Source organism: Salmo salar, chromosome 25 (genome assembly GCF_965601325.2).
Source record: "Salmo salar chromosome 25, fSalSal1, whole genome shotgun sequence".
NCBI lineage: Eukaryota > Metazoa > Chordata > Actinopteri > Salmoniformes > Salmonidae > Salmo > Salmo salar.
In genome coordinates, this window is record NC_138315.1 from 34,595,433 (window position 1) to 34,616,647 (window position 21,215).

The 21,215-nt window shown below is 42.0% G+C and overlaps 1 protein-coding gene across 1 annotated transcript; it reads right to left on the reverse strand.

The window, feature by feature from the left end:
- Positions 1-988: 988 nt before the first annotated feature.
- Positions 989-20,855, reverse strand: LOC106586638 (gap junction alpha-5 protein). Its single transcript, XM_045707700.1, has 2 exons — positions 20,134-20,855; positions 989-3,954 (listed from the first exon to the last, which is right to left on the reverse strand). The coding sequence occupies exon 2, from the start codon at positions 3,927-3,929 to the stop codon at positions 2,754-2,756; it is 1,176 nt and encodes a 391-aa protein (XP_045563656.1). The 5' UTR covers positions 3,930-3,954; positions 20,134-20,855; the 3' UTR covers positions 989-2,753.
- Between the last annotated feature and the right edge of the window lie 360 nt (positions 20,856-21,215).

The following is a 21,215-nucleotide window of genomic DNA, read 5'->3' on the forward strand; positions in this document are numbered from 1 at the left end:
CACCTTTAGTAAATCTGCTTTCTCTGTGAGAGCTTCCCATGTCTGGAATACACTGCCATCAGACACACATAACTGCACCACATATCACACTTTCACAAAATGCATGAAGACATGGCTAAAGGTCAATCAGACTTGTGAACATAATCTCTAGCTGTGTATTGCCGCTTTCCATGTTGTCTGTTGTCTTTAGCTTGTGAGGTGTGGAAACACTGTTGTTTTTATGGATTTTGTCTTGTTGCTTTTTGTTCTATGTTGCTCTGTCTGTATGCTATGTCTTACTTGTCCTATGTTACTCTGCGTGTGCTCACTGTTCAATGATTGTCTATATTGTAATTGTTTTTAATAACCTGCCCAGGGACTGCGGTTGAAAATTAGCCGGCTGGCTAAAACCGGCACTTTTACTGAAACGTTGATTAATGTGCACTGTCCCTGTAAAAATAAAATAAACTCAAACTCAAACTTCTATTATGAGAAATACTGGAATTATATTCATATTTATATGAAATTTATGTATATGTATGAAAATACATTATTGATCTATTAGGAATTATTATGGATTCATTATTATGGGGGTTGCACAGCTCACAAGGCCCTTTGAGGATGTGAGGCCTGAGGCAATTGCATCTTCTGCCTAATGGTATGTCTGCTACTGTGGACAACCAGATGAGAGCTTGTCTGGAGGCAAGAGTAAAGGTTGTGCAGCGTTGCAATGCCAATGTATTTCTTTGAAGGCAACTATTTTTAGGACCAGTCTGTAGAGGACAAATGTTTGGGCTGTGGTAGACTTTTTCTGAGAAGGTATGCGTTACATTGACCGTGTTCGAGAGCATCACATCCATGATCCTTTGTGGGTAAATGGTGATTGACTGATCTACAAATAACAATAAGTAGTTATTTATGATGCAAGGTGATTTGTAGATTAGTCTGGCAGATCGCCTGCACTGTTGGCTGCAATGTCAAACAAGCCCATTAACTTCTGTGAGAACAATTTATTTGACATATTCGTTTTATTGCAGACTTTACAAGAACACAATGACATTGAAATGTGCACAGAGAAATGTCAACCAGTCACCCGTTTGTTGGCATTCCAAAATACTATTACTGTAAATTACTGGTTGTTCCTCTCTATAGATAAAGAAAATATGATTCATGTAATTACAAAGAGGTCTTTATATTCCAAACCCCAAAAGGCCTAGCCTAGTGCAAAATCAGTTGAGAACTTCACAGATTGTGGTTATGCCTTCTCTATTAGCCTATAGGCCTAGACATGTCATTTTATGACCAGCCTCACACAGTTAAACAAAAATAAATCAAATTTAAACAAAGATGAAAAGATATGGAAGAGAGGTGGATAGCTACTAATGTGACAATCAACAGTTTCACAGTCACAATGAAGGAACTACACTGTATTTTAAATGTTCAAGGGGAAATTTCACCACCTAGTGGTTAACAAAAAAAGAAACGCTGAAATATACTGAAGGATGATCAACTTTCCAAACTTGTGCCTTGATTGAAGGTAAATTATTTGTATCCATACTGTATATGACTTTTGAACACACTTTTAAATTATATCAGGACATGTTCACACATCTAACATGGAGCTAAAAGACTTTGACTTTGAACATTTTGTAGATTCACATTTTGTAGGCACTTTTGCATAGCTCTTCACTATCTGTACCTGAGTGCATACAACCCTCTGTAATTATTGGTCTAAGCGTCTGTTGAATGGAGAGAAATCAGTTATTTTGGCACAGCTGTCCCTTGTCCTTACTTCTGACTGGAAGATAATGCTGGTGCTATGTTTCTGTTTGTATGCCATCAGGATTAAACACAGAGAACACAGTTGCTCCTGCTATATTTGAAGGTGATATAATGCACAATGGATTGCATTGCAGGGATGTGTGTCACAATTTCACTTTCCAAACAACATGACAGCTGCAAATAGCCTCCGTCACTGGATGCCAGGGATCGGGGCAACACTGTTTGGTCAGACCCCTGAGGATAGGGTTTTGTCCTCCGATGAGAGCAGTGTGTGCATGTGTGTGTGTGTTTTCGTGCATGCTTGTGTGTGCGTGTTTACATTTGCATGCTTGTAAATGTTTGTGTTATTATAATGGGCAGCTGGATAGACAGTGGGACAGTTTTTAGCATACTGATTGTGCAAGTTTAAAGTACAATATTCTCAGATTTAAAGGTACTTTAAAACATCAAAAACATACAATGTGCAATTATCTGTTATTTATTTCAAGGCTTTTTCCACACAGTGATTTAAAAGGTATATTTATATTTTGCTTCAATGTCAATATTTGATCAACGTTATCACAGTCCATGTTTCAAGCTTGGCCGGCCACTTGTTGCTCTAACAAAAACAACCAGTTCTCCCAGCACCAACGGTCACAGTCTCAAAGCTCAGTCCAATATGCAAAAGTTCTCAAGATCCATTCAACCCACTCCCAGGGATCTTACAGACCCCAATGGCTTTCTTCCTGTAGTGCTCATGGAGTTCTAGGCCAGGCAATCTTCCACAGTTCCCCTAGATTTGGGCTGAATGGAGCTAACAATGGAGCTAACACATCCATCTTTAGCCCCGGTGTCTGTCTTGCCTGCTCCCCTTCTCTGTCTCTGGCTGCGTATATATACCCAGCCTGCTCCACTCTCCTCTAAGCAGGGCCTTTCTCTCTCTGTGTGTCTGAAAGTCCTCTCCCTCCGCACCTTCTAAGCCCCTCTGTCTCTCTCTCTCCGTCTGTCTGGTTCTACACGGCCAGGTCGTCTGGTCGAACCCGGCTGCTGGTGCCGCTGATCTTGCTGAGGCTCTGTTTGTCCTTCAGGTACCCGGTATGCAGTAAGGGTGGCGCAGAGCACCCGCTGGGCATCTCCCCTGGCACCTGGTTGTAGTTCATCCTCAGGAAACCTCCCTCTCCCTCCAGGTCATCATGGGAATGGTGGCGCTCGGTGGCCATGTTGACGGAGTTCTGCTGGTGCGCCATTCTGTTGTTGAAGGGGTGAGAAGGCATGGAGTTCATGGGGTTCACAGGGGTCAAGGGGGTCATTGTCCCCGACAACACCAAGCACTGGCGAAAGTCAGGGGGAGGGGTGCAGCCTGGGGAGTTGTGACTTGGGTTGTCGGGGTCCCTGGTGAAGGGGATTGCCACAGCATTATGAGTGGTGTTTTTGAGGGAGGCGCGAGTGCGTCTGCACTTCCTGTACCGCCTGTAGGCCAGGTGGTAGAGCTCGACCACAGAGAGGAGGAGGGAGACACCTGCCACCACCAGCATGAAGACGATGAATACGTTCTTTTCTGTGGGCCGGGACATGTAGCAGTTGACTGGGTTGGGGCAGGGCCAGGCCTTGCAGTGGTACAGAGCCCTGAGGAAGACTCCATAGATCATGTACTGGACCACGATGAAGATCACCTCCATCACCGTGCGGATCAGGATGCTCAGAATGTACGTGGATAACAGCGCCCCCCGTAGGCGAACCCGCCCAGATGCCTCCAGCGCCTTCCCACAATCCCTCTGCTGGAGATACGCTTTCTCACCCGATACGCTCCCCCCCTCTCCCCTCCCCTCCTCCTCCTCCATCCCCTCTGTCTTCTCCTGCTCCCTCCTTTTTCGTTTCTCATCCCTCCGCACTATGTGCATGGCGTGGCCCATGTAGATCAGTGATGGTGTGGACACGAAGACGATCTGTAGGACCCAGTAGCGGATGTGTGCGATAGGAAACGCCCGGTCATAACAGACATTGGTACAACCGGGCTGCTGGGTGTCGCACAGGAAGTCACTCTGTTCGTCTCCCCATGAGGACTCAGCGGCTGTGCCCAGCACCAGGATCCTAAAGATGAAGAGGACGGTGAGCCACACCTTCCCTACCGACGTGGAATGTTCCTGAACTTCCTCCAGGAAGTTCCCCAGAAGACTCCAGTCCCCCATGTCTGCTCACTGGTCACTGGCACACCTGAGAGAGGAGGAGAGGGAGAGAGGAAGATAGAGAGGGGCAGAGTATGGGTAAAGGAGAGAGAGAGAAATGGGTCAAGGAGGGAGGGAGAGAATGGAGAAGAGATAGAAAGACAGGCAGTGAAGAAAGAAAATGGGCAGAGTAAAGAAAGGAGACAAAATGTAGATTATGATCAACCATGACAGCCTAGAGACTCCCTTATCCTGGTGATAAATGACCAGTGTGTGTGTGGCATGGTATAAATAGCCTGTGATCAGCCTGGAGATTTGGACACGACACAACGGCCTGAGAATGATCCTTTTCCCACAACACACACAAACACAATGTATGTTTTATGGCATTTCGAAGTAAATAGTGAGGTTGTTTCTGAGAAATTATATTTGTATGATTTTGTTGCAATCCTTGACACTGACACATTATAACCCAGATAATGTATGACAGACAGAGCGGTTGATGGACCATAGGGCAGCACAAGGCTAGGAGCTAGTAGTGCCTAATGTTACAAATGGAATTCTGTGACAATCTTCATAATCTCCAGAGCACCTGGCAACAATCCTCGGTCACCATGTTTGAACCGGTTAATTGACGCCTTTGATGTTTGATGTTTTTCACTCTCTCTACACTTTCCATCTCTAAGTTCCACTCCTTCTGTGATTTGTATGTGTGTGTGTGCATGTGTGCGTGTGTGTGTGTGTGTGTGTGTATGTGTGCGTGTGTGTGTATATGTGTGCCTGTGTGTATGTGTATGTGTGTGCGTGTGCGTGTGTATGTGACGTTGCACCTTGACCTCAGTGTGAGAGTTAGGGTGAGACCCAAACATGGCAGTGACAGGCTGGTGTGTGTCTAATACCCCTATAAGGCATCTCAGTAGACAGTTTTATGGGTGTCATAAATGCCCCAATCATCCAAGGGTTAAACCAATCCATCAGTCCTCAACAGGAAACATCAGAGAGACAGAGAGCTGTCTAAATATATACCCAGAGCACGATTTAGGATGGCAATGAGTAACTAATAACAATGAGTTACAGCAGAAAGGATGACGGTAGAACAGTCTGAGAGGTTTTTCCACCATTTCAGCCTCAGACTCACTGGTACCACTAAGTACTCACTGAGTGAACTAATCTGAATTTTACTACAAATACTCAACAGGGGGAAAAAAGTATCTTATACCTGTGTATACCTCCACCCACCCACACACGCATACAAATACACACAAACGTATCTTACCGTGTGTGTCATATCCCATTGATTGTTATCCATAAAGCTGTTTTGAAATGTTTGTTAAATTTCTCTTAGAACATGGTTAAGACTGTACGGTGAGTAGGACACTGGCTCCATCTTATCTGCCTCTCTCACTCTCGCTGTGAAGTGACTATGACCATGAGACGTTCGGCAGTTCTCTCTCCCTGGTTTATGGCAGTTGGATGGAAACCGGGTGGTGTTCCAAGCAGAGTCAGTGCTCTTATTCCCCCAGGCGGATTGAGTTTCAGGGAGGGGAGAGGGGCAGAGGGGTGAGGAGGGGAGGGGAGAGGGTCAATGAGACTGGGACACTGGAAAAAGCACCACTATGAGAACAGGAGAGTGGAAATGTTAGCGGTATCCATCCATTCCCTGAGCTCAGAACTGATATGTAGGAGAGTTAGCCAAGCTAAAACCCTTAAATTCCATGCTCCCTAAATGCTCGCATTTAGTGCTCGCAAAGTAATTGAATTAATTGAATTAATTGAATTCGCCACAGGGTCTTTAAAAAAACTATCAAAATCCAACTATCAAATCAGCACACAGCTTTGGCTAGCTATAATGCTTTCTTGCCATTAGATAATGTGTCGACAGCAAGTCACAAAAAACTGAGGTGTAGCCAGCCTAGACAAGAGGAAGGGAGTGAGAGCCTGGCCTTAACAATAGCAGGAGGTAGGAGTTAAAACATTAAAACAGTCATTTTGCTACCAGGCTGGACTGACAAAGGGTTTCCTCACAAGTTTACAACCCAACCTACAGGCTGTCTAGCCTGGCTGGCCAACATTAGCTACATTATTAGGACCATAATGAAGTCAGACGTATACATAGACTCAAATAGACTAATGTTGTGCTTAGTTAGTTAAAGCAAGTTATGGTATGTTCAGACAAATTTGCTCAAAGTGGTGAGGTCATCTTTTGTTATTGTTCTTCATTCTGTATCTTGAGCATTCCAGTAAGCTTTAGACCCGCACCCTTATGAGTCACTCTTGATATTTCTGACTGTGTTTATTTCTCAGACTTTATTTGACATTTTTTTTTGTTCCCAGACAGAGTTGGCATGGTCAGTCAGAGGAGGGTAAGAGGGGTGAGAGGTAGAAGCATGGGCACCGGGGGCACAGACCTGTCACTGGAGCAATTATTAGTCTGTCAGTCTGTCTGGACAAACACACATACACACCGGCCATAGCGTGGTGGGAATGGAATCTTAGCTACACTGAGAAACGGGAACGGAGCGGATACCTCAATCGGTTGGAGTAGGCCCGAGCGGTCTCAGTGTCTCCCTCCTTTACTTTACTTCCTGTTCTTATTCTCAGAGGAAGCAATCCCAAACAATATGATTTCCTAAAGACAAGCCACTTAAAAGGAAACCTCCCTCTTAATAACTCGTAGTTGGGAAGAGAGCTAATTTGATATGAATGGAAAAGGAGGAGTGGTGGAGCTGGATGAGAGGAGTGATTGCTTTTTAGAAAGTGGTTGGCTGAAGGTTAAACAGTTTTGTTTAAATACAATAGGGAGGGATGCACTGCATTGAAAAATATGTTAACAAAAATGACAAGTTTTGCGTATGTGTCATTACTAGTCAAGAGAGAAGTTCCAGTCATTTGTCCTGATGTATACATAGCACCACCTGGTATCTTCCCATATTTGCCGTCACATCTGAGATTGTTCCATTCCTAGATGCCCAGTAATAACTAGGGATTTACTGTAATACACTGGTAGCACCATGGATCATCTGTACACTGTCATAGCTGTCGTATTGGTTTATAATATCTGTCTCCGAGTAATGGGCTATGAGGTATGTAACACTGCGCACACTGGGTATTGCACATCACTCAGCTACGTCTCTTTGACATTGATCAGAGCACAGGGGACGTTACAGAGCAGGTAGGCAGATGAGGCCATAGGCTGCGTCGGCATGGAGAGAGTCTGTGGTCTGTATTGTACTGTATAGAGAAAGAGAGTTATTGTTAATACAAGAGAGTAAGAGAATCCTGTATGTTTAGGGATGGGGTTGTGGTTGGACAGTAGGCCTACACACTTTGCATTGAGTGAGGTTGCACTGCATTTAGTGAACATACTGTAAACGGAGGGCTACAGAGGGTTGGAAAAGTGGGTGTCATGCCTTAACTCTTACCATAGGGACCTGTAGTGGAGCAGCCTATAGACAGAGAGTGGATCAGGAAATAACAAGAGAGACAAACAGAGTGATATAGACAACCTGTGGTCCAGTATAGTAGAGGTAGAATCTTGGCTGGTATTTACAGTCGTTTATACATACATGGACATTGAGTTGACCTTGACTGGAGAGCAGCCAGGCTGTATTCCTTAGAGATGAAATGGCTAGCAAACTGCATCGCTAGTGTGTGTTGGTGACTGCTATTCCCCTGCAGTGCAGCTACACACCCAGCAGCAGCAGCAGGGCTTACAATGCCATTGGAATGAACGCAGTGTGTTCTCTCCATGCAGGGCAGGGCAGGGCAGGCAGCAACACAACAACAATAAATCCTGTCTGACGCCTCTCCTCTCTGCCTGGGCTCAAAGCATTGCCTTAGAGGGCAGTTAGTCCTTCTCCAGCTGGAGAGCCACCACTCCATTCATGGGACTGGTCTCTATAATTTATAGCTGCCTTTTAAAACGCTGAGTGTAAGACTTTTTTCTGTGTTAACAAGTGACGTTTAACAAGTGATGACTCACTTGAAAATCCTAACCCACAACCCCAGTTAGTCCTCTCTCAAGTCTTCAATGCTCTATCTTTGCTTACCACAGGTATATAGACTCCTGCAAGAGTACTATCAGAACTGGTCAGTCTACTTTACTGAACTATATGAGAGGAAAGTGATTCCCTCACACAGACAAGTAAATTAGAAAACTTTACACAGGCTTGTTGAGAGAAATAAGTCTTGCTACAAAACAGCCACCCCTCCTCCATCCCCTATTCTTTCCAACCACTTCCCATCACAACCCTGTTCTCCTTCCCAATCTCCCAATCTCCCCCACCCATCATCCCCAATCTCTCCCTCCTCTCATGTATCCACCAGATGAGAATAACAGGGGGCAGGGTTGATTTACACACATACTCCCTTTAATACTATCATCATTAGTCTGACCCACTGACGTGCACCTTTTCTGTACCCATAGAGGACAACAATATATACTGCTCCAAAAAATAAAGGGAACACTAAAATAACACATCCTAGATCTGAATGAATGAAAAAATCTCCCCATTTCTGCCCCTTTTTTTTGTCAGTTTTGCAGACATCCTAGATCTGAATGAAAGAAATAATCTTATTAAATACTTTTTTCTTTACATAGTTGAATGTGCTGACAACAAAATCACACAAAAATAATCAATGGAAATCCAATTTATCAACCCATGGAGGTCTGGATTTGGAGTCACACTCAAAATTAAAGTGGAAAACCACACTACAGGCTGATCCAACTTTGATGTAATGTCCTTAAAACAAGTCAAAATGAGGCTCAATAGTGTGTGTGGCCTCCACGTGCCTGTATGACCTCCCTACAACGCCTGGGCATGCTCCTGATGAGGTGGCGGATGGTCTCCTGAGGGATCTCCTCCCAGACCTGGACTAAAGCATCCTCCAACTCCTGGACAGTCTGTGGTGCAACGTGGCGTTGGTGGATGGAGCGAGACATGATGTCCCAGATGTGCTCAATTGGATTCAGGTCTGGGGAATGGGCGGGCCAGTCCATAGCATCAATGCCTTCCTCTTGCAGGAACTGCTGACACACTCCAGCCACATGAGGTCTAGCATTGTCTTGCATTAGGAGGAACCCAGGGCCAACCGCACCAGCATATGGTCTCACAAGGGGTCTGAGGATCTCATCTCGGTACCTAATGGCAGTCAGGCTACCTCTGGCGAGCACATGGAGGGCTGTGCGGCCCCCCAAAGAAATGCCACCCCACACCATGACTGACCCACCGCCAAACCGGTCATGCTGGAGGATGTTGCAGGCAGCAGAACGTTCTCCACGGCGTCTCCAGACTCTGTCACGTCTGTCACATGTGCTCAGTGTGAACCTGCTTTCATCTGTGAAGAGCACAGGGCGCCAGTGGCGAATTTGCCAATCTTGGTGTTCTCTGGCAAATGCCAAACGTCCTGCACGGTGTTGGGCTGTAAGCACAACCCCCAACCTGTGGACGTCGGGCACTCATACCACCCTCATGGAGTCTGTTTCTGACCGTTTGAGCAGACACATGCACATTTGTGGCCTGCTGGAGGTCATTTTGCAGGGCTCTGGCAGTGCTCCTCCTGCTCCTCCTTCACAAAGGCGGAGGTAGCGGTCCTGCTGCTGGGTTGTTGCCCTCCTACGGCCTCCTCCACGTCTCCTTATGTACTGGCCTGTCTCCTGGTAGCGCCTCCATGCTCTGGACACTACGCTGACAGACACAGTAAACCTTCTTGCCACAGCTCGCATTGATGTGCCATTCTGGATGAGCTGCACTACCTGAGCCACTTGTGTGGGTTGTAGACTCCGTCTCATGCTACCACTAGAGTGAAAGCACCGCCAGCATTCAAAAGTGACCAAAACATCAGCCAGGAAGCATAGGAACTGAGAAGTGGTCTGTGGTCCCCACCTGCAGAACCACTCCTTTATTGGGGGTGTCTTGCTAATTGCCTATAATTTCCACCTGTTGTCTATTCCATTTGCACAACAGCATGTGACATTTATTGTCAATCAGTGTTGCTTCCTAAGAGGACAGTTTGATTTCACAGAAGTGTGATTGACTTGGAGTTACATTGTGTTGTTTAAGTGTTCCCTTTATTTTTTTGAGCAGTGTATATAACAACAGCATACATGTCACGTCCTGACCAGTATAGAGGATATTTTGTTATTGTAGTTTGATCAGGACGTGGCAGAGGGTAGTTGATTTATGTATTACGGGGTTTGTTGGTCACTGGTTTATGTTTGTATTTCTATGGGTATGTTCTAGGTTAGTTTTTCTATGTGTAGGTTGGGTGCTGGACTCTCAATTGGAGGCAGGTGTTTCTAGTTGCCTCTGATTGGGAGTCCTTTAAGTAGGTGTGTGTTTTGTTTGTCACTTGTGGGTAGTTATTTGTTAGCACTGCTTTTGTTGAGCATGCTACTCTGTTCCTGTCGTTAGTTTGTTTATTGTTTTTCGTGGTGTTCTCATTTTTATAATAAAGATTTTTATAATAAAGAGCACGCAACCCGCTGCGCCTTGGTCCCATTCTATCTTCCTCGACAGCTGTGACAATACAGTATATAACAGCAATATATATAACAACACTATATATAACAACAATATATATAACAAAAATATATATAACAATAATATATAACAACAATATACAATATATGACAACAATATATAGACCAACAATATATAGGAAAAACAACAATATATAGGAAAAACAACAATATATAGAACAACAACATATAGAACAACAATATACAGTATATAACAACAATATATAGTACAACAATATACAGTATATAACAACAATATATAGAACAGCAATATATAGAACAACAATGTACAGTATATAACAACAATATATATAACAACAATATACTGTATAGAACAACAATATACAGTATATAACAACAATAAATAGACCAACAATATGTAGAACAACAATGTACAGTATATAACAACAATATATAGAACAACAATGTCACGTTCTGACCTGTAAAGGTGTTATTTGTTAGTGTTTAGTTTGGTCAGGACGTGGCAGGGGGTATTTGTTTTATGTGGTTCAGGGTGGTTGTGTGTATGTGTCCATGTAGAGAGGGGTATTTGATTTATTAGTCCAGGGTTTTGGTTATTGTTCTATGTTAGTTTATTTCTATGTTCTGTCTAGTCATTTGTATTTCTATGTTTAGTTAATTGGTGTTGGGGCCTTCAGTTGGAGGCAGCTGTCTATCGTTGCCTCTGATTGAAGGTCCCATAATTAGGGGTGTGTTTGTATTTTGGATTGTGGGTAGTTGTATTCTGTTTTGTGCTTGTCACCTGACAGAACTGTTAGTCGTTTTCTGTTAATTGTATACGTGTTTATTTTGTTTCTCCTTCTTATATATTAAAAAGAGAAGATGAGTATACACTTCCCTGTTGCGTCTTGGTCCTCCACACACGACACCTGTTACAAACAATACACAGTATATAACAACAATATATAGAACAACAATATATAAGAAAAACAACAATATATAGAACAGCAATATTTAGAACAACAACATATAGAACAATATACAGCATATAACAACAATATATAGAACAACAATATACAGTATATAACAACAATATATATAACAACAATATACAGCATATAACAACAATATATAGAACAACAATATACAGTATATAACAACAATATATAGAACAACAATATACAGTATATAACAACAATATATAGAACAACAATATTCAGTATAGAAAAACAATATACAGTATATAACAACAATAAATAGAGCAACAATATATAGAACAACAATATACAGTACATAACAACAATAAGTAGAACAACAATTTACAGTATATAACAACAATAAGTAGAACAACAATGTACAGTACCAGTCAAAAGTTTGGACACATTTATTCATTTAAGGGTTTTTCTTTCTTTCTACTATTTTCTACATTGTAGAATATTAGTGAAGACATCAAATCTATGAAATAACACATATGGATTCATGGGTTGAAGGTATTTTGATTTGTTTAACCTGTTGGGGTGTAGGGGGCAGTTTTTTCACGGCCGGATGAAAAACGTACCCAATTTAAACAGGTTACTACTCTGGCCCAGAAACTAGAATATGCATATTATTAGTAGATTTGGATAGAAAACACTCTGACGTTTCTAAAACTGTTTGAATGGTGTCTGTAAGTATAACAGAACTCATATGGCAGGCAAAAACCGGAGAAAAATCCAAGCAGGAAGTGGGAAGTCTGAGAATTGTAGTTCTTCTTTTGATTCTCTATCGAAACTACAGTGTCTGTGGGGTGACGTTGCACTTCCTAAGGCTTCCATTGGCTGTCAACAGCCTTCAGAAAGTGGCTTGAGCATTCTGTCACTGGGCAGATAATAGGAGCTCAGTTACTGAGTGGACTGCCTGGCAACAAAGGGATTGGATATGCGCGGTCACGCGAGCGCGCCGTTCCTTCTTTTTCTTCTTGAATGAATATGCTATTGTCCGGTTGGAATATTATCACAATTTTACGTAAAAAATACCATAAAGATTGATTTTAAACAGCATTTGACATGCTTCTAAGTACGGTAATGGAACATTTTGACTTTTCGTCTCTGGTACCGTGCTCGCGTGGTATGCCTTTGGATATTGACCTGAACGCACAAACAAAACGGAGGTATTTGGACATAAATATGGAGTATTTCGAACAAAAACAACATTTCTTGTTGAAGTAGCAGTCCTGGGAGTGCATTCTGACGAAGATCAGCAAAGGTAAGACAATATTTCTAATACTAATTCTGAGTTTAGGTTGCCCCGAACTTGGCGGGTGTCTGTATAGCTCGCTGTGATGGCTGAGCTATGTACTAAGCTATTTTAAAATCTGACACAGCGGTTGCATCCAGGAGTAGTCTATCTATAATTCTTTAAATAATTGTTATATATTTTGTCAACGTTTATGATGAGTATTTTTGTAAATTGATGTGCACATTCACCGGATGTTTTGGTGGGAATACATTTTCTGAACATCACGCGCCAATGTAAAATGTCGTTTTTGGATATAAATATGAACTTTATCGAACAAAACATACATGTATTGTGTAACATAATGTCCTAGGAGTGTCATCTGATGAAGATCGTCAAAGGTTAGTGGTTCATTTAGCTGTGTTTTGGGTTTTATTGACACATTGACACACGTCCTTGCTTGTAAAATGGCTGTGTGATTATTTTTGTCTATGTACTCTCCTAACACAATCTAATGTTTTGCTTTCGCTGTAAAGCCTTTTTGAAATCAGACAATGTGGTTACATCAAGGAGAAGTGTATCTTTAAAATGGTGTAAAATAGTTGTATGTCTGAGAAAGTTGAATTATGACATTTTGTTGTTTTTGAATTTGCCGCCCTGATATTTCACTGGCTGTGTCCCGCAGGTGGACGCTAGCGTCCCACGTAGCCCATAGAAGTTAACCCTTTTTTGGTTACTACATGATTCCATATGTGTTATTTCATAGTGTTGATGTCTTCACTATTATTCTACAATGTAGAAAATAGTCAAAATTAAGAAAAACCCTTAAATGAGTAGGTATTTCCAAACTTTTGACTGGTACTGTATATAACAAAAATATATAGAACAACAATATATAACACAACAATATACAGTATATAACAACAACATATTGAACAACAATATACAGTATATAACATCATTATATGTAACAACAATATATAGAACAACAATATATAACACAACAATATACAGTATATAACAACAACATATAGAACAACAATATACAGTATATAACAACATTATATGTAACAACAATATATAGAACAACAATATATACAGTGCATTCAGAAAGTATTCAGACCCCTTGACTCTTTCCACATTGTGTTACATTGTTACGTTGTGTTACGTTACGCCTTATGCCTTACGTTACGCCTTATTCTAAAATTGATGAAATTGTTTTTTCCCTCATCAATCTACACACAATACCCCATAAGGACAAAGTAAAGACAGGTTTTTAGAAATTTTTGCAAATTTATAAAAAATACAAACTGAAATATCACATTTACACCTTTGGCAGCGATTACAGCCTCGAGTCTTGTTGGGTATGAAGCTACAAGCTTGGCATACCTGTATTTGGGGAGTTTCTCCCATTCTTCTCTGCAGATCATCTCAAGCTCTGTCAGGTTGGGGAGCGTCGCTGCACACCTATTTTCAGGTCTCTCCAGAGGTGTTCAATTGGGTTCAAGTCCGGGCTCTGGCTGAGCCACTCAAGGACATTCAGAGACTTATCCCAAAGCCAATCCTGCGTTGTCTTGGCTGTGTGCTTAGGGTCATTGTCTTGTTGGAAGGTAAACCTTCGCCCCAGTCTGAGGTCCTGAGCACTCTGGAGCAGGTTTTCATCAAGGATCTCTCTGTACTTTGTTCCGTTCATCTTTCCCTCGATGCTGACTAGTCTCCCAGTCCCTGCCGCTGAAAAACATCCCCAAAGCATGATGCTGCCACCACCATGCTCCACCGTAGGGATGGTGCCAGGTTTCCTCCAGACATGACTCTTGTAATTCAGGACAAATAGTTCAATCTTGGTTTCATTAGACCAGTGAATCTTGTTTCTCATGGTCTGAAAGTCCTTTTGGTGCCTTTTGGCAAACTCCAAGCGGGCTGTCATGTGACTTTTACTCAGGAGTGGCTTCCGTCTGGCCACTCTACCATAAACGTCTGATTGGTGGAGTGCTGTAGAGATGGTTGTCCTTCTGAAAGGTTCTCCCATCTCCACAGAGGAACTCTGGAGCTCTATCAGAGTGACCATCATTTCTTGGTCACCTCCCTGACAAAGGCCCTACTCCCCCGATTGCTCAGTTTGGCCAGACAGCCAGCTCTAGGAAGAGTCTTGGTGGTTCCAAATTTCTTCCATTTATGAATGATGGATGTCACTGTGTTCTGTTTTTTATTTTTATTATATATGCAAAAATGTCTAAAAACCTGTTTTCTCTTTGTCATTATGGGTTATTGTGTGTAGATTGATGGGATTTGTATTTATTTAATCAATTCTAGAATTAGCCTGTAGCGTAACAAAATGTGGAAAAAGTCAATGGGTCTGAATTCTTTCCGAATGCACTGTAGAACAACCATACTATATATAACAACAATATATAGAAAAACAATATAAAGAACATCAATATACACTATATAACAACAATATATATAGCAACAATATAAAGGACAACAATATATTGACAAACAATATAAAGAACAACAATATACAGTATATAACAACAATATATATAGCAACAATATATATAACAACAATATAAAGAACAACAATATATAGAACAACAATATACAGTATATAACATGAATATAGAACAACAATATGACTACCACAGCATCTTAAAAACATTTAGACAGTCACTTTAAGAGCCATAGGTTTCCACTGGGAGATTCCATGCAATGCTATGTGTTGAAATGAAACTCCTAGCAAAGAAGTGATATGCCTTGTCCATTAAGTATGTATTAGTGCCATTATGTATGGCTGAAAGGGCCCGTTTTGTCAGATGGTATATGTTACTGTATGTCTGGTTGGTAGACCAAGGATTGTAATGTCCTGTGTCCATGTTACTGCATGTGCCTGTTTAAGATGGAAGACATTGACAAATCTGGTAACATACTGAACACCCATGGCCATTAACAAAGTTTTCTTTATTCTTATGTAGTCCTTGACCTGGATGTTTTAAGGTCTATCTATAACACTGTAGAAACAAAGCATACCATGTCACTGTATGCCACAGTTTGCACTTTAAGTAGATGTATAAAAGCCTCTGCCAACGGCGCTTTGTAACCGAAATATCCCCACCAATAACAGTCCCGCTTGCATGTACTGTGCAGTGACAGCATAGCAACAGTGGCACAAGCTCAGGGAAATATTAAGAAAACTTCAAATCCCCCTCCTCCCACCTTACTCTTTGAAGTCCCAGTGCACTGCTTGGTGTACCATTAGAGAACAAAGATGTTGGATAAGGATGCCACACTCACCCTGAAATAAACCAGGTGCCCAATCGTTGTTTTGGTTTTAACAGACACTACCAGTCAAAAGGGTTTTCTTTATTTTCACAATTTTCTGCATTGTAGAATATTAGTGAAGACATCAAAACTATGAAATAACACACATTGAATCATGTAGTAACCAAAAAAGTGTTAAAGTCCATATTATGGCAAGAACAGCTCAAATAAGCAAAGAGAAACAATAGTCCATCATTACTTTAAAATGCGTAAAATTTCAAGAACTTTGAAAGTTTCTTCAAGTGCAGTAACAAAAACCATGATGCGCAATGATGAAACTAGCTCTCATGAGGACCGCCACAGGAAAGGAAGACCCAGAGTTACCTCTGCTGCAGAGGATAAGTACATTAGAGTTACCAGCCTTAGAAATCAACATCAAATGTTCAGAGGAGACTGCGTGAATTCGGCCTTCATGGTCAAATTGCTGCAAATAAACCACTACTAAAGGACACCAATAAGAATAAGAGACTTGCTTGGGCCAAGAAACACAAGCTATGAACATTAGACCGGTGGAAATTTGTCCTTTGGTCTAATGAGTCCAAATTTGAGATTTTTGGTTCCAACCGCTGTGTCTTTGTGAGACGCAGAGTAGGTGAACAGATGATCTCTGCATGTGTGGTTCCCACAGTGAAGCACGGAGGAGGATGTGTGATGGTGTGGGGGTGCTTTGCTGGTGACTTCAAAGCACACTTAACCAGCATGGCTACCACAGCATTCTGCAGCGATACACCTTCCCATCTGGTTTGGGCTTAGTTGGACTATCATTTGTTTTTCAACAGGACAATGACCCAACACACCTCCAGGCTGTGTAAGGGCTATTTTTCCAAGAAGGAGAGTGATGGAGTGCTGCATCAGACCTGGCCTCCAACCGACTTCAACCCAATTGAGATGGTTTGGGATGAATTGGACCACAGAGTGAAGGAAAAGCAGCTCAGCATATGTGGGAACTCCTTCAAGACTGTTGAAAAAGCATTCCAGGTTAAGCTGGTTGAGAGAATGCCAAGAGTGTGCAAAGCTGTCATCAAAGCAAAGGGTGGTTACTTGTAAGAATATGTAATATAAAATATATTTTGATTTGTTTGACCTTTTTGGTTACTACATGACTCCATATGTGTTATTTCGTCGTTTGGATGTCTTCACTATTGTTCTACAATGTAGAAAATAGTAAACATAAATAAAAACCCTTGAATGAGTAGGTGTGTCCAAACTTTTGACTGGTACTGTATATATGAGACGGAAACTGTTTGAGGTCTGAGTGACCCTCCTCTCTAAGCACCGGGACCCTCCCCTGGATTAACATGAACTATTAGTTTAATCATGACGGGGTGGGGATAGACCCCCTGGGCGAGTTGGGGGGTGACAGGGGGCCACATGACTGCTACTTACAGAGCAGTGAGCCACCAGCAGGCCATGGGGATTGGGAAGCCATAAATCAGTCACTGTCTAACCCCTCCAGACAACACACAGCTAACCAGATGATCTGCTACCTTACATGGAGGTCTGCCTTCTCATCTGCACACTAACTGTACAGACCCACATCCCTGTTTTGAGCTATTGTTTTAACTGCATATTGTTACTGGGTCGCTCAGACCAGACACCAGTCTGTTGCCAGAGGGGAAGACAGTTGATCTTATCTATTTGATGTTTGATTATCAAGTACCTTTATTTAAGTTAAGTTCTGAAAGAAAATGTTGTTTTATTGCACTTATTTCTAGTTTGATTATAAAGTTGAGGTTCATATTTTCTGTGGTTATCAGGATTATCAAATTGGATTATGGATTTAATAGTATTATGTCACTAGTTTGTTTTCATAGAAAAGAGGGTAGAGAGTGAGGCAATGTCAGTAGCATACAGAACAGAGACCAAGTGTTACTTCAGATGTTTTACTGTTATCTTTGTTTCCAAAGGTTCTTCTAGTGAACAGGGTTGTGTCAGACCATGGAATGTTTGTGCGATACATTAACACTATTATAATGCTCTTTCTTATCAATAGCATCAGTATTTCCATCTGCACTGAAATGCATGCTTGTTATCATTGACTGTCAGTTTTCTCTCTTGTGTTTAGAAATGATAGGAAGTGAAGATTGCCCATCTCTGCCTGGCTTCTGTGTAAACTCTAATGACAAGGTGCTATGTCATGTGTCATGAGACTATGTGCATCTACGAGGTAAACAAAGAGCTATAGCTACAACACTGAAAAAGGTAGACATCTGTCATCTAAGCTGTAGACATGTGGGTACTATTTAATGGCAAATTGGTATGTGTCTTGTATTTGTTAATGATGCCGTTTTGATATTTCATGATACTTCATGCCTTTTTAGTTTACTTATTTGATGACAATGGATAATTTCTTGTAGATTTTAAATGGTGGTGTAGCTGTATGACTATCCCTCATTGTCAGCAGCATACTGATAAACACAAGAAAGAAACCTTTCGTAATATACACTGAGTGTACAAAAAAACAGATGTCCTTTGGGTGGTGGACCCTTCTTGATACACACAGGAAAATGTTGAGCATGAAAAACCCAGCACCGTTGCAGTTCTTGACACAAACCAGTGCGCCTGGCACCTACTACCATACCCTGTTCAAAGGCAGTTATATTTTTTGTCTTGCACATTCACCCTCTGAATGGCACACACACAATCCACGTCTCAATTGTCTCAAGGCTTAAAAATCATTCTTTAACCTGTCTCCTCCCCTTCATCTACACTGGCTGAAGTGGATTTAACAGGTGACATCAATAAGGGATCATACTGTAGCTTTTACTTGGATTCACCTGGTCAGTCTATGTCATGGAAAGATGTTTTGTACTCTCAGTGTAAGGTTTGATATTTCAGCTGTGTCATCTTACACAGCTGAACGTTGAAGTAGTTTGTTCAATCAAATTTCAATCAAATGTATTTATAAAGCCCTTTTTACATCAGCCGATGTCACAAAGTGCTATACAGAAACCCAGCCTGAAACCCCAAACAGCAAGCAATGCAGATGTAGACGCACGGTGGCTAGGAAAAACTCCCTAGAACGGCAGGAACCTAGGAAGAGACCTAGAGAGGAGCCAGGCTCTGAGGGGTGGCCAGTCCTCTTCTGGCTGTGCCAGGTAGAGATTATAAAAGTACATGGTCCAAGATGTTCGAACGTTCATAGATGACTAGCAGGGTCAAATAATAATAATCACAGTGGTTGTAGAGGGTGTAACAGGTCAGCACCTCAGGAGTAAATGTCAGTTGGCTTTTCATAGCCGAGCATTCAGAGTTAGAGACAGCAGGTGTGGTAGAGAAATAGAGTCGAAAACAGCAGGTCAATACATTGTTAAAGTATATTTGTCTCTTGAGCTGCTGGCTGGATGAATTATACTCTGGAGGAGAGGTATATGGCTGGTGTCACAGAGAATCACAGCCAAAGAGTTTGAGTGAGAGAGAGAGAGGGGGGAGAGAGAGAGAGCATACAGAGAGAGACTAAAAAGTGAAAGGGAGAGAGAGCGAGAGAGATGGAAAGAAAGAGAAAAAGAGAACGGGAGTCCGGGGAGGAGAGGGAGTGAAAGTAACAGTGTTCCTGGGACAACAGAGCTACTAATGCACACCAGAACCCCTAGCAATTGTCCCTACACTCTTGTCTGTGACAGAGACTTCACGGCTATGGACCAGTGCCCTGTCAATGCTCTGTCTCAAATAGTAACTGACAGAGACACTGGGTATGATGCTTTAGTGGCACAGCAACAATATAGAATTAATAAAAGAGACAGATGTTATTTAGCATGCCTCTATACAACCCTTACACACACTCACTGAGTGACACCTGTATGATGCCTGTGGAAGTCCTGGTATCCCTGAGTGCACCTAAGAAAAGAGACTCTTTCCCTCCCACTGGACAAAAACTGGTTGAATCAACACTGTTGTTTTCACACCATTTCAACAAATAAAATCTATGTGATGATGTTGAATCAACATGGAAAACTGATTGGATTTGCAAGAAGTTATCAACGTAAGGGAATTTTGACTTCTTTTCACCCAACCTTTAACCTAAATCCAATGACATGGTGAAATATTTTGTTAATTTCACATTGAATTCACATTAGCTGACAACTCAACCACATGTAAATCACAACTAGATGTTGAAATGACGTCAGTGCCCAGTGGGCTGAGTTTCCTTTATCTCCTTTGAAGTGTCCCCCTTATGTTTGTATGCACGATCGAAGGTGATGTGGTGGTATTTACCTGTTCTTGCTGCAGATGGTGATGTCTGTCAACACTGAGGAAGAGGGTCCTTGGAGCTGCTTCCTAGCAGTGTCTTCCCCTCAGAGACGGATGGAGTGGAGGATGGAGGATGGGACCGGGACGTAGAGGAGTGGTGACCTGGTCGGATGAGTGGAGATGTGCTGGCTTGGAGGACAGAGGTTGGTGGAGGTCAGTGATGCTGAGTCGTACCTCTTGCAGACAGCATCCGATGTCATCAAAAGGAGCTGGGTAAAGTAGTGTAGAATAAGATCTGTGCAGAGTATAGTAGGATCTGAGTAGATTAGAGTAGATAGGATAGGATCTGAGTCGAGTAGATAGGATAGGATCTGAGTAGAGTAGATTAGAGTAGAGTAGATAGGATAGGATCTGAGTCGAGTAGATAGGATATGATCTGAGTAGAGTAGATTAGAGTAGAGTAGATTAGATAGGATCTGAGTTGAGTAGATAGGATAGGATAGGATCTGAGTAGATAGGATAGGACAGGATCTGAGTAGAGTAGATAGGATAGGATAGGATTTGACTAGAGTAGATTAGAGTAGATTAGATAGGATCTGAGTAGAGTAGAGTAAATAGGATTGGAGTAGAGTAGAGTAGGATCTTTGTAGAGTAGAGTAAAGTAGAATAGAGTACAGTAGAGTAGAGTAGAGTTGAGTAGGATCTTTATAGAGTAGAGTGTAGTAGTGCTGGAGCACTGTGCTGTCCCAGGGTGAGAATGCTACCCTGCGCAGGGGGCATGGGAAGAAAAGCAGAGGCATCACGAGAGAGCGTTTCCACTCTTCCCTCCTCCCTCTCTCCTCCTCCATATCCTCCTCCTCTTTCTTTCCTTACTTCCCTCCCAATCTCCTCAAGCTACAATCCCTCTCCCAGATTCCCTGGTTGGCTTCCTGCCACTTAACAGTATTTTGGTGGGAAGAATTCCTTAACATCAGGAAGGAAAGTATAATTGTGTTCAGGGATCAATAGGAATTCCGTTCTGACAAAGATTCCAGCTGCATTATTTAGTCTTTATTGTGTTTTTTTAGTTTACTACCATCAAGAGTATAGTCTGTATGTGGTAGTCA

What these genes read in the sequence shown, in the direction of transcription:
- LOC106586638 (XM_045707700.1), bottom strand. Translation starts at nt 3,929, where the DNA reads ATGGGGGACTGGAGTCTTCTGGGGAACTTCCTGGAGGAAGTTCAGGAA.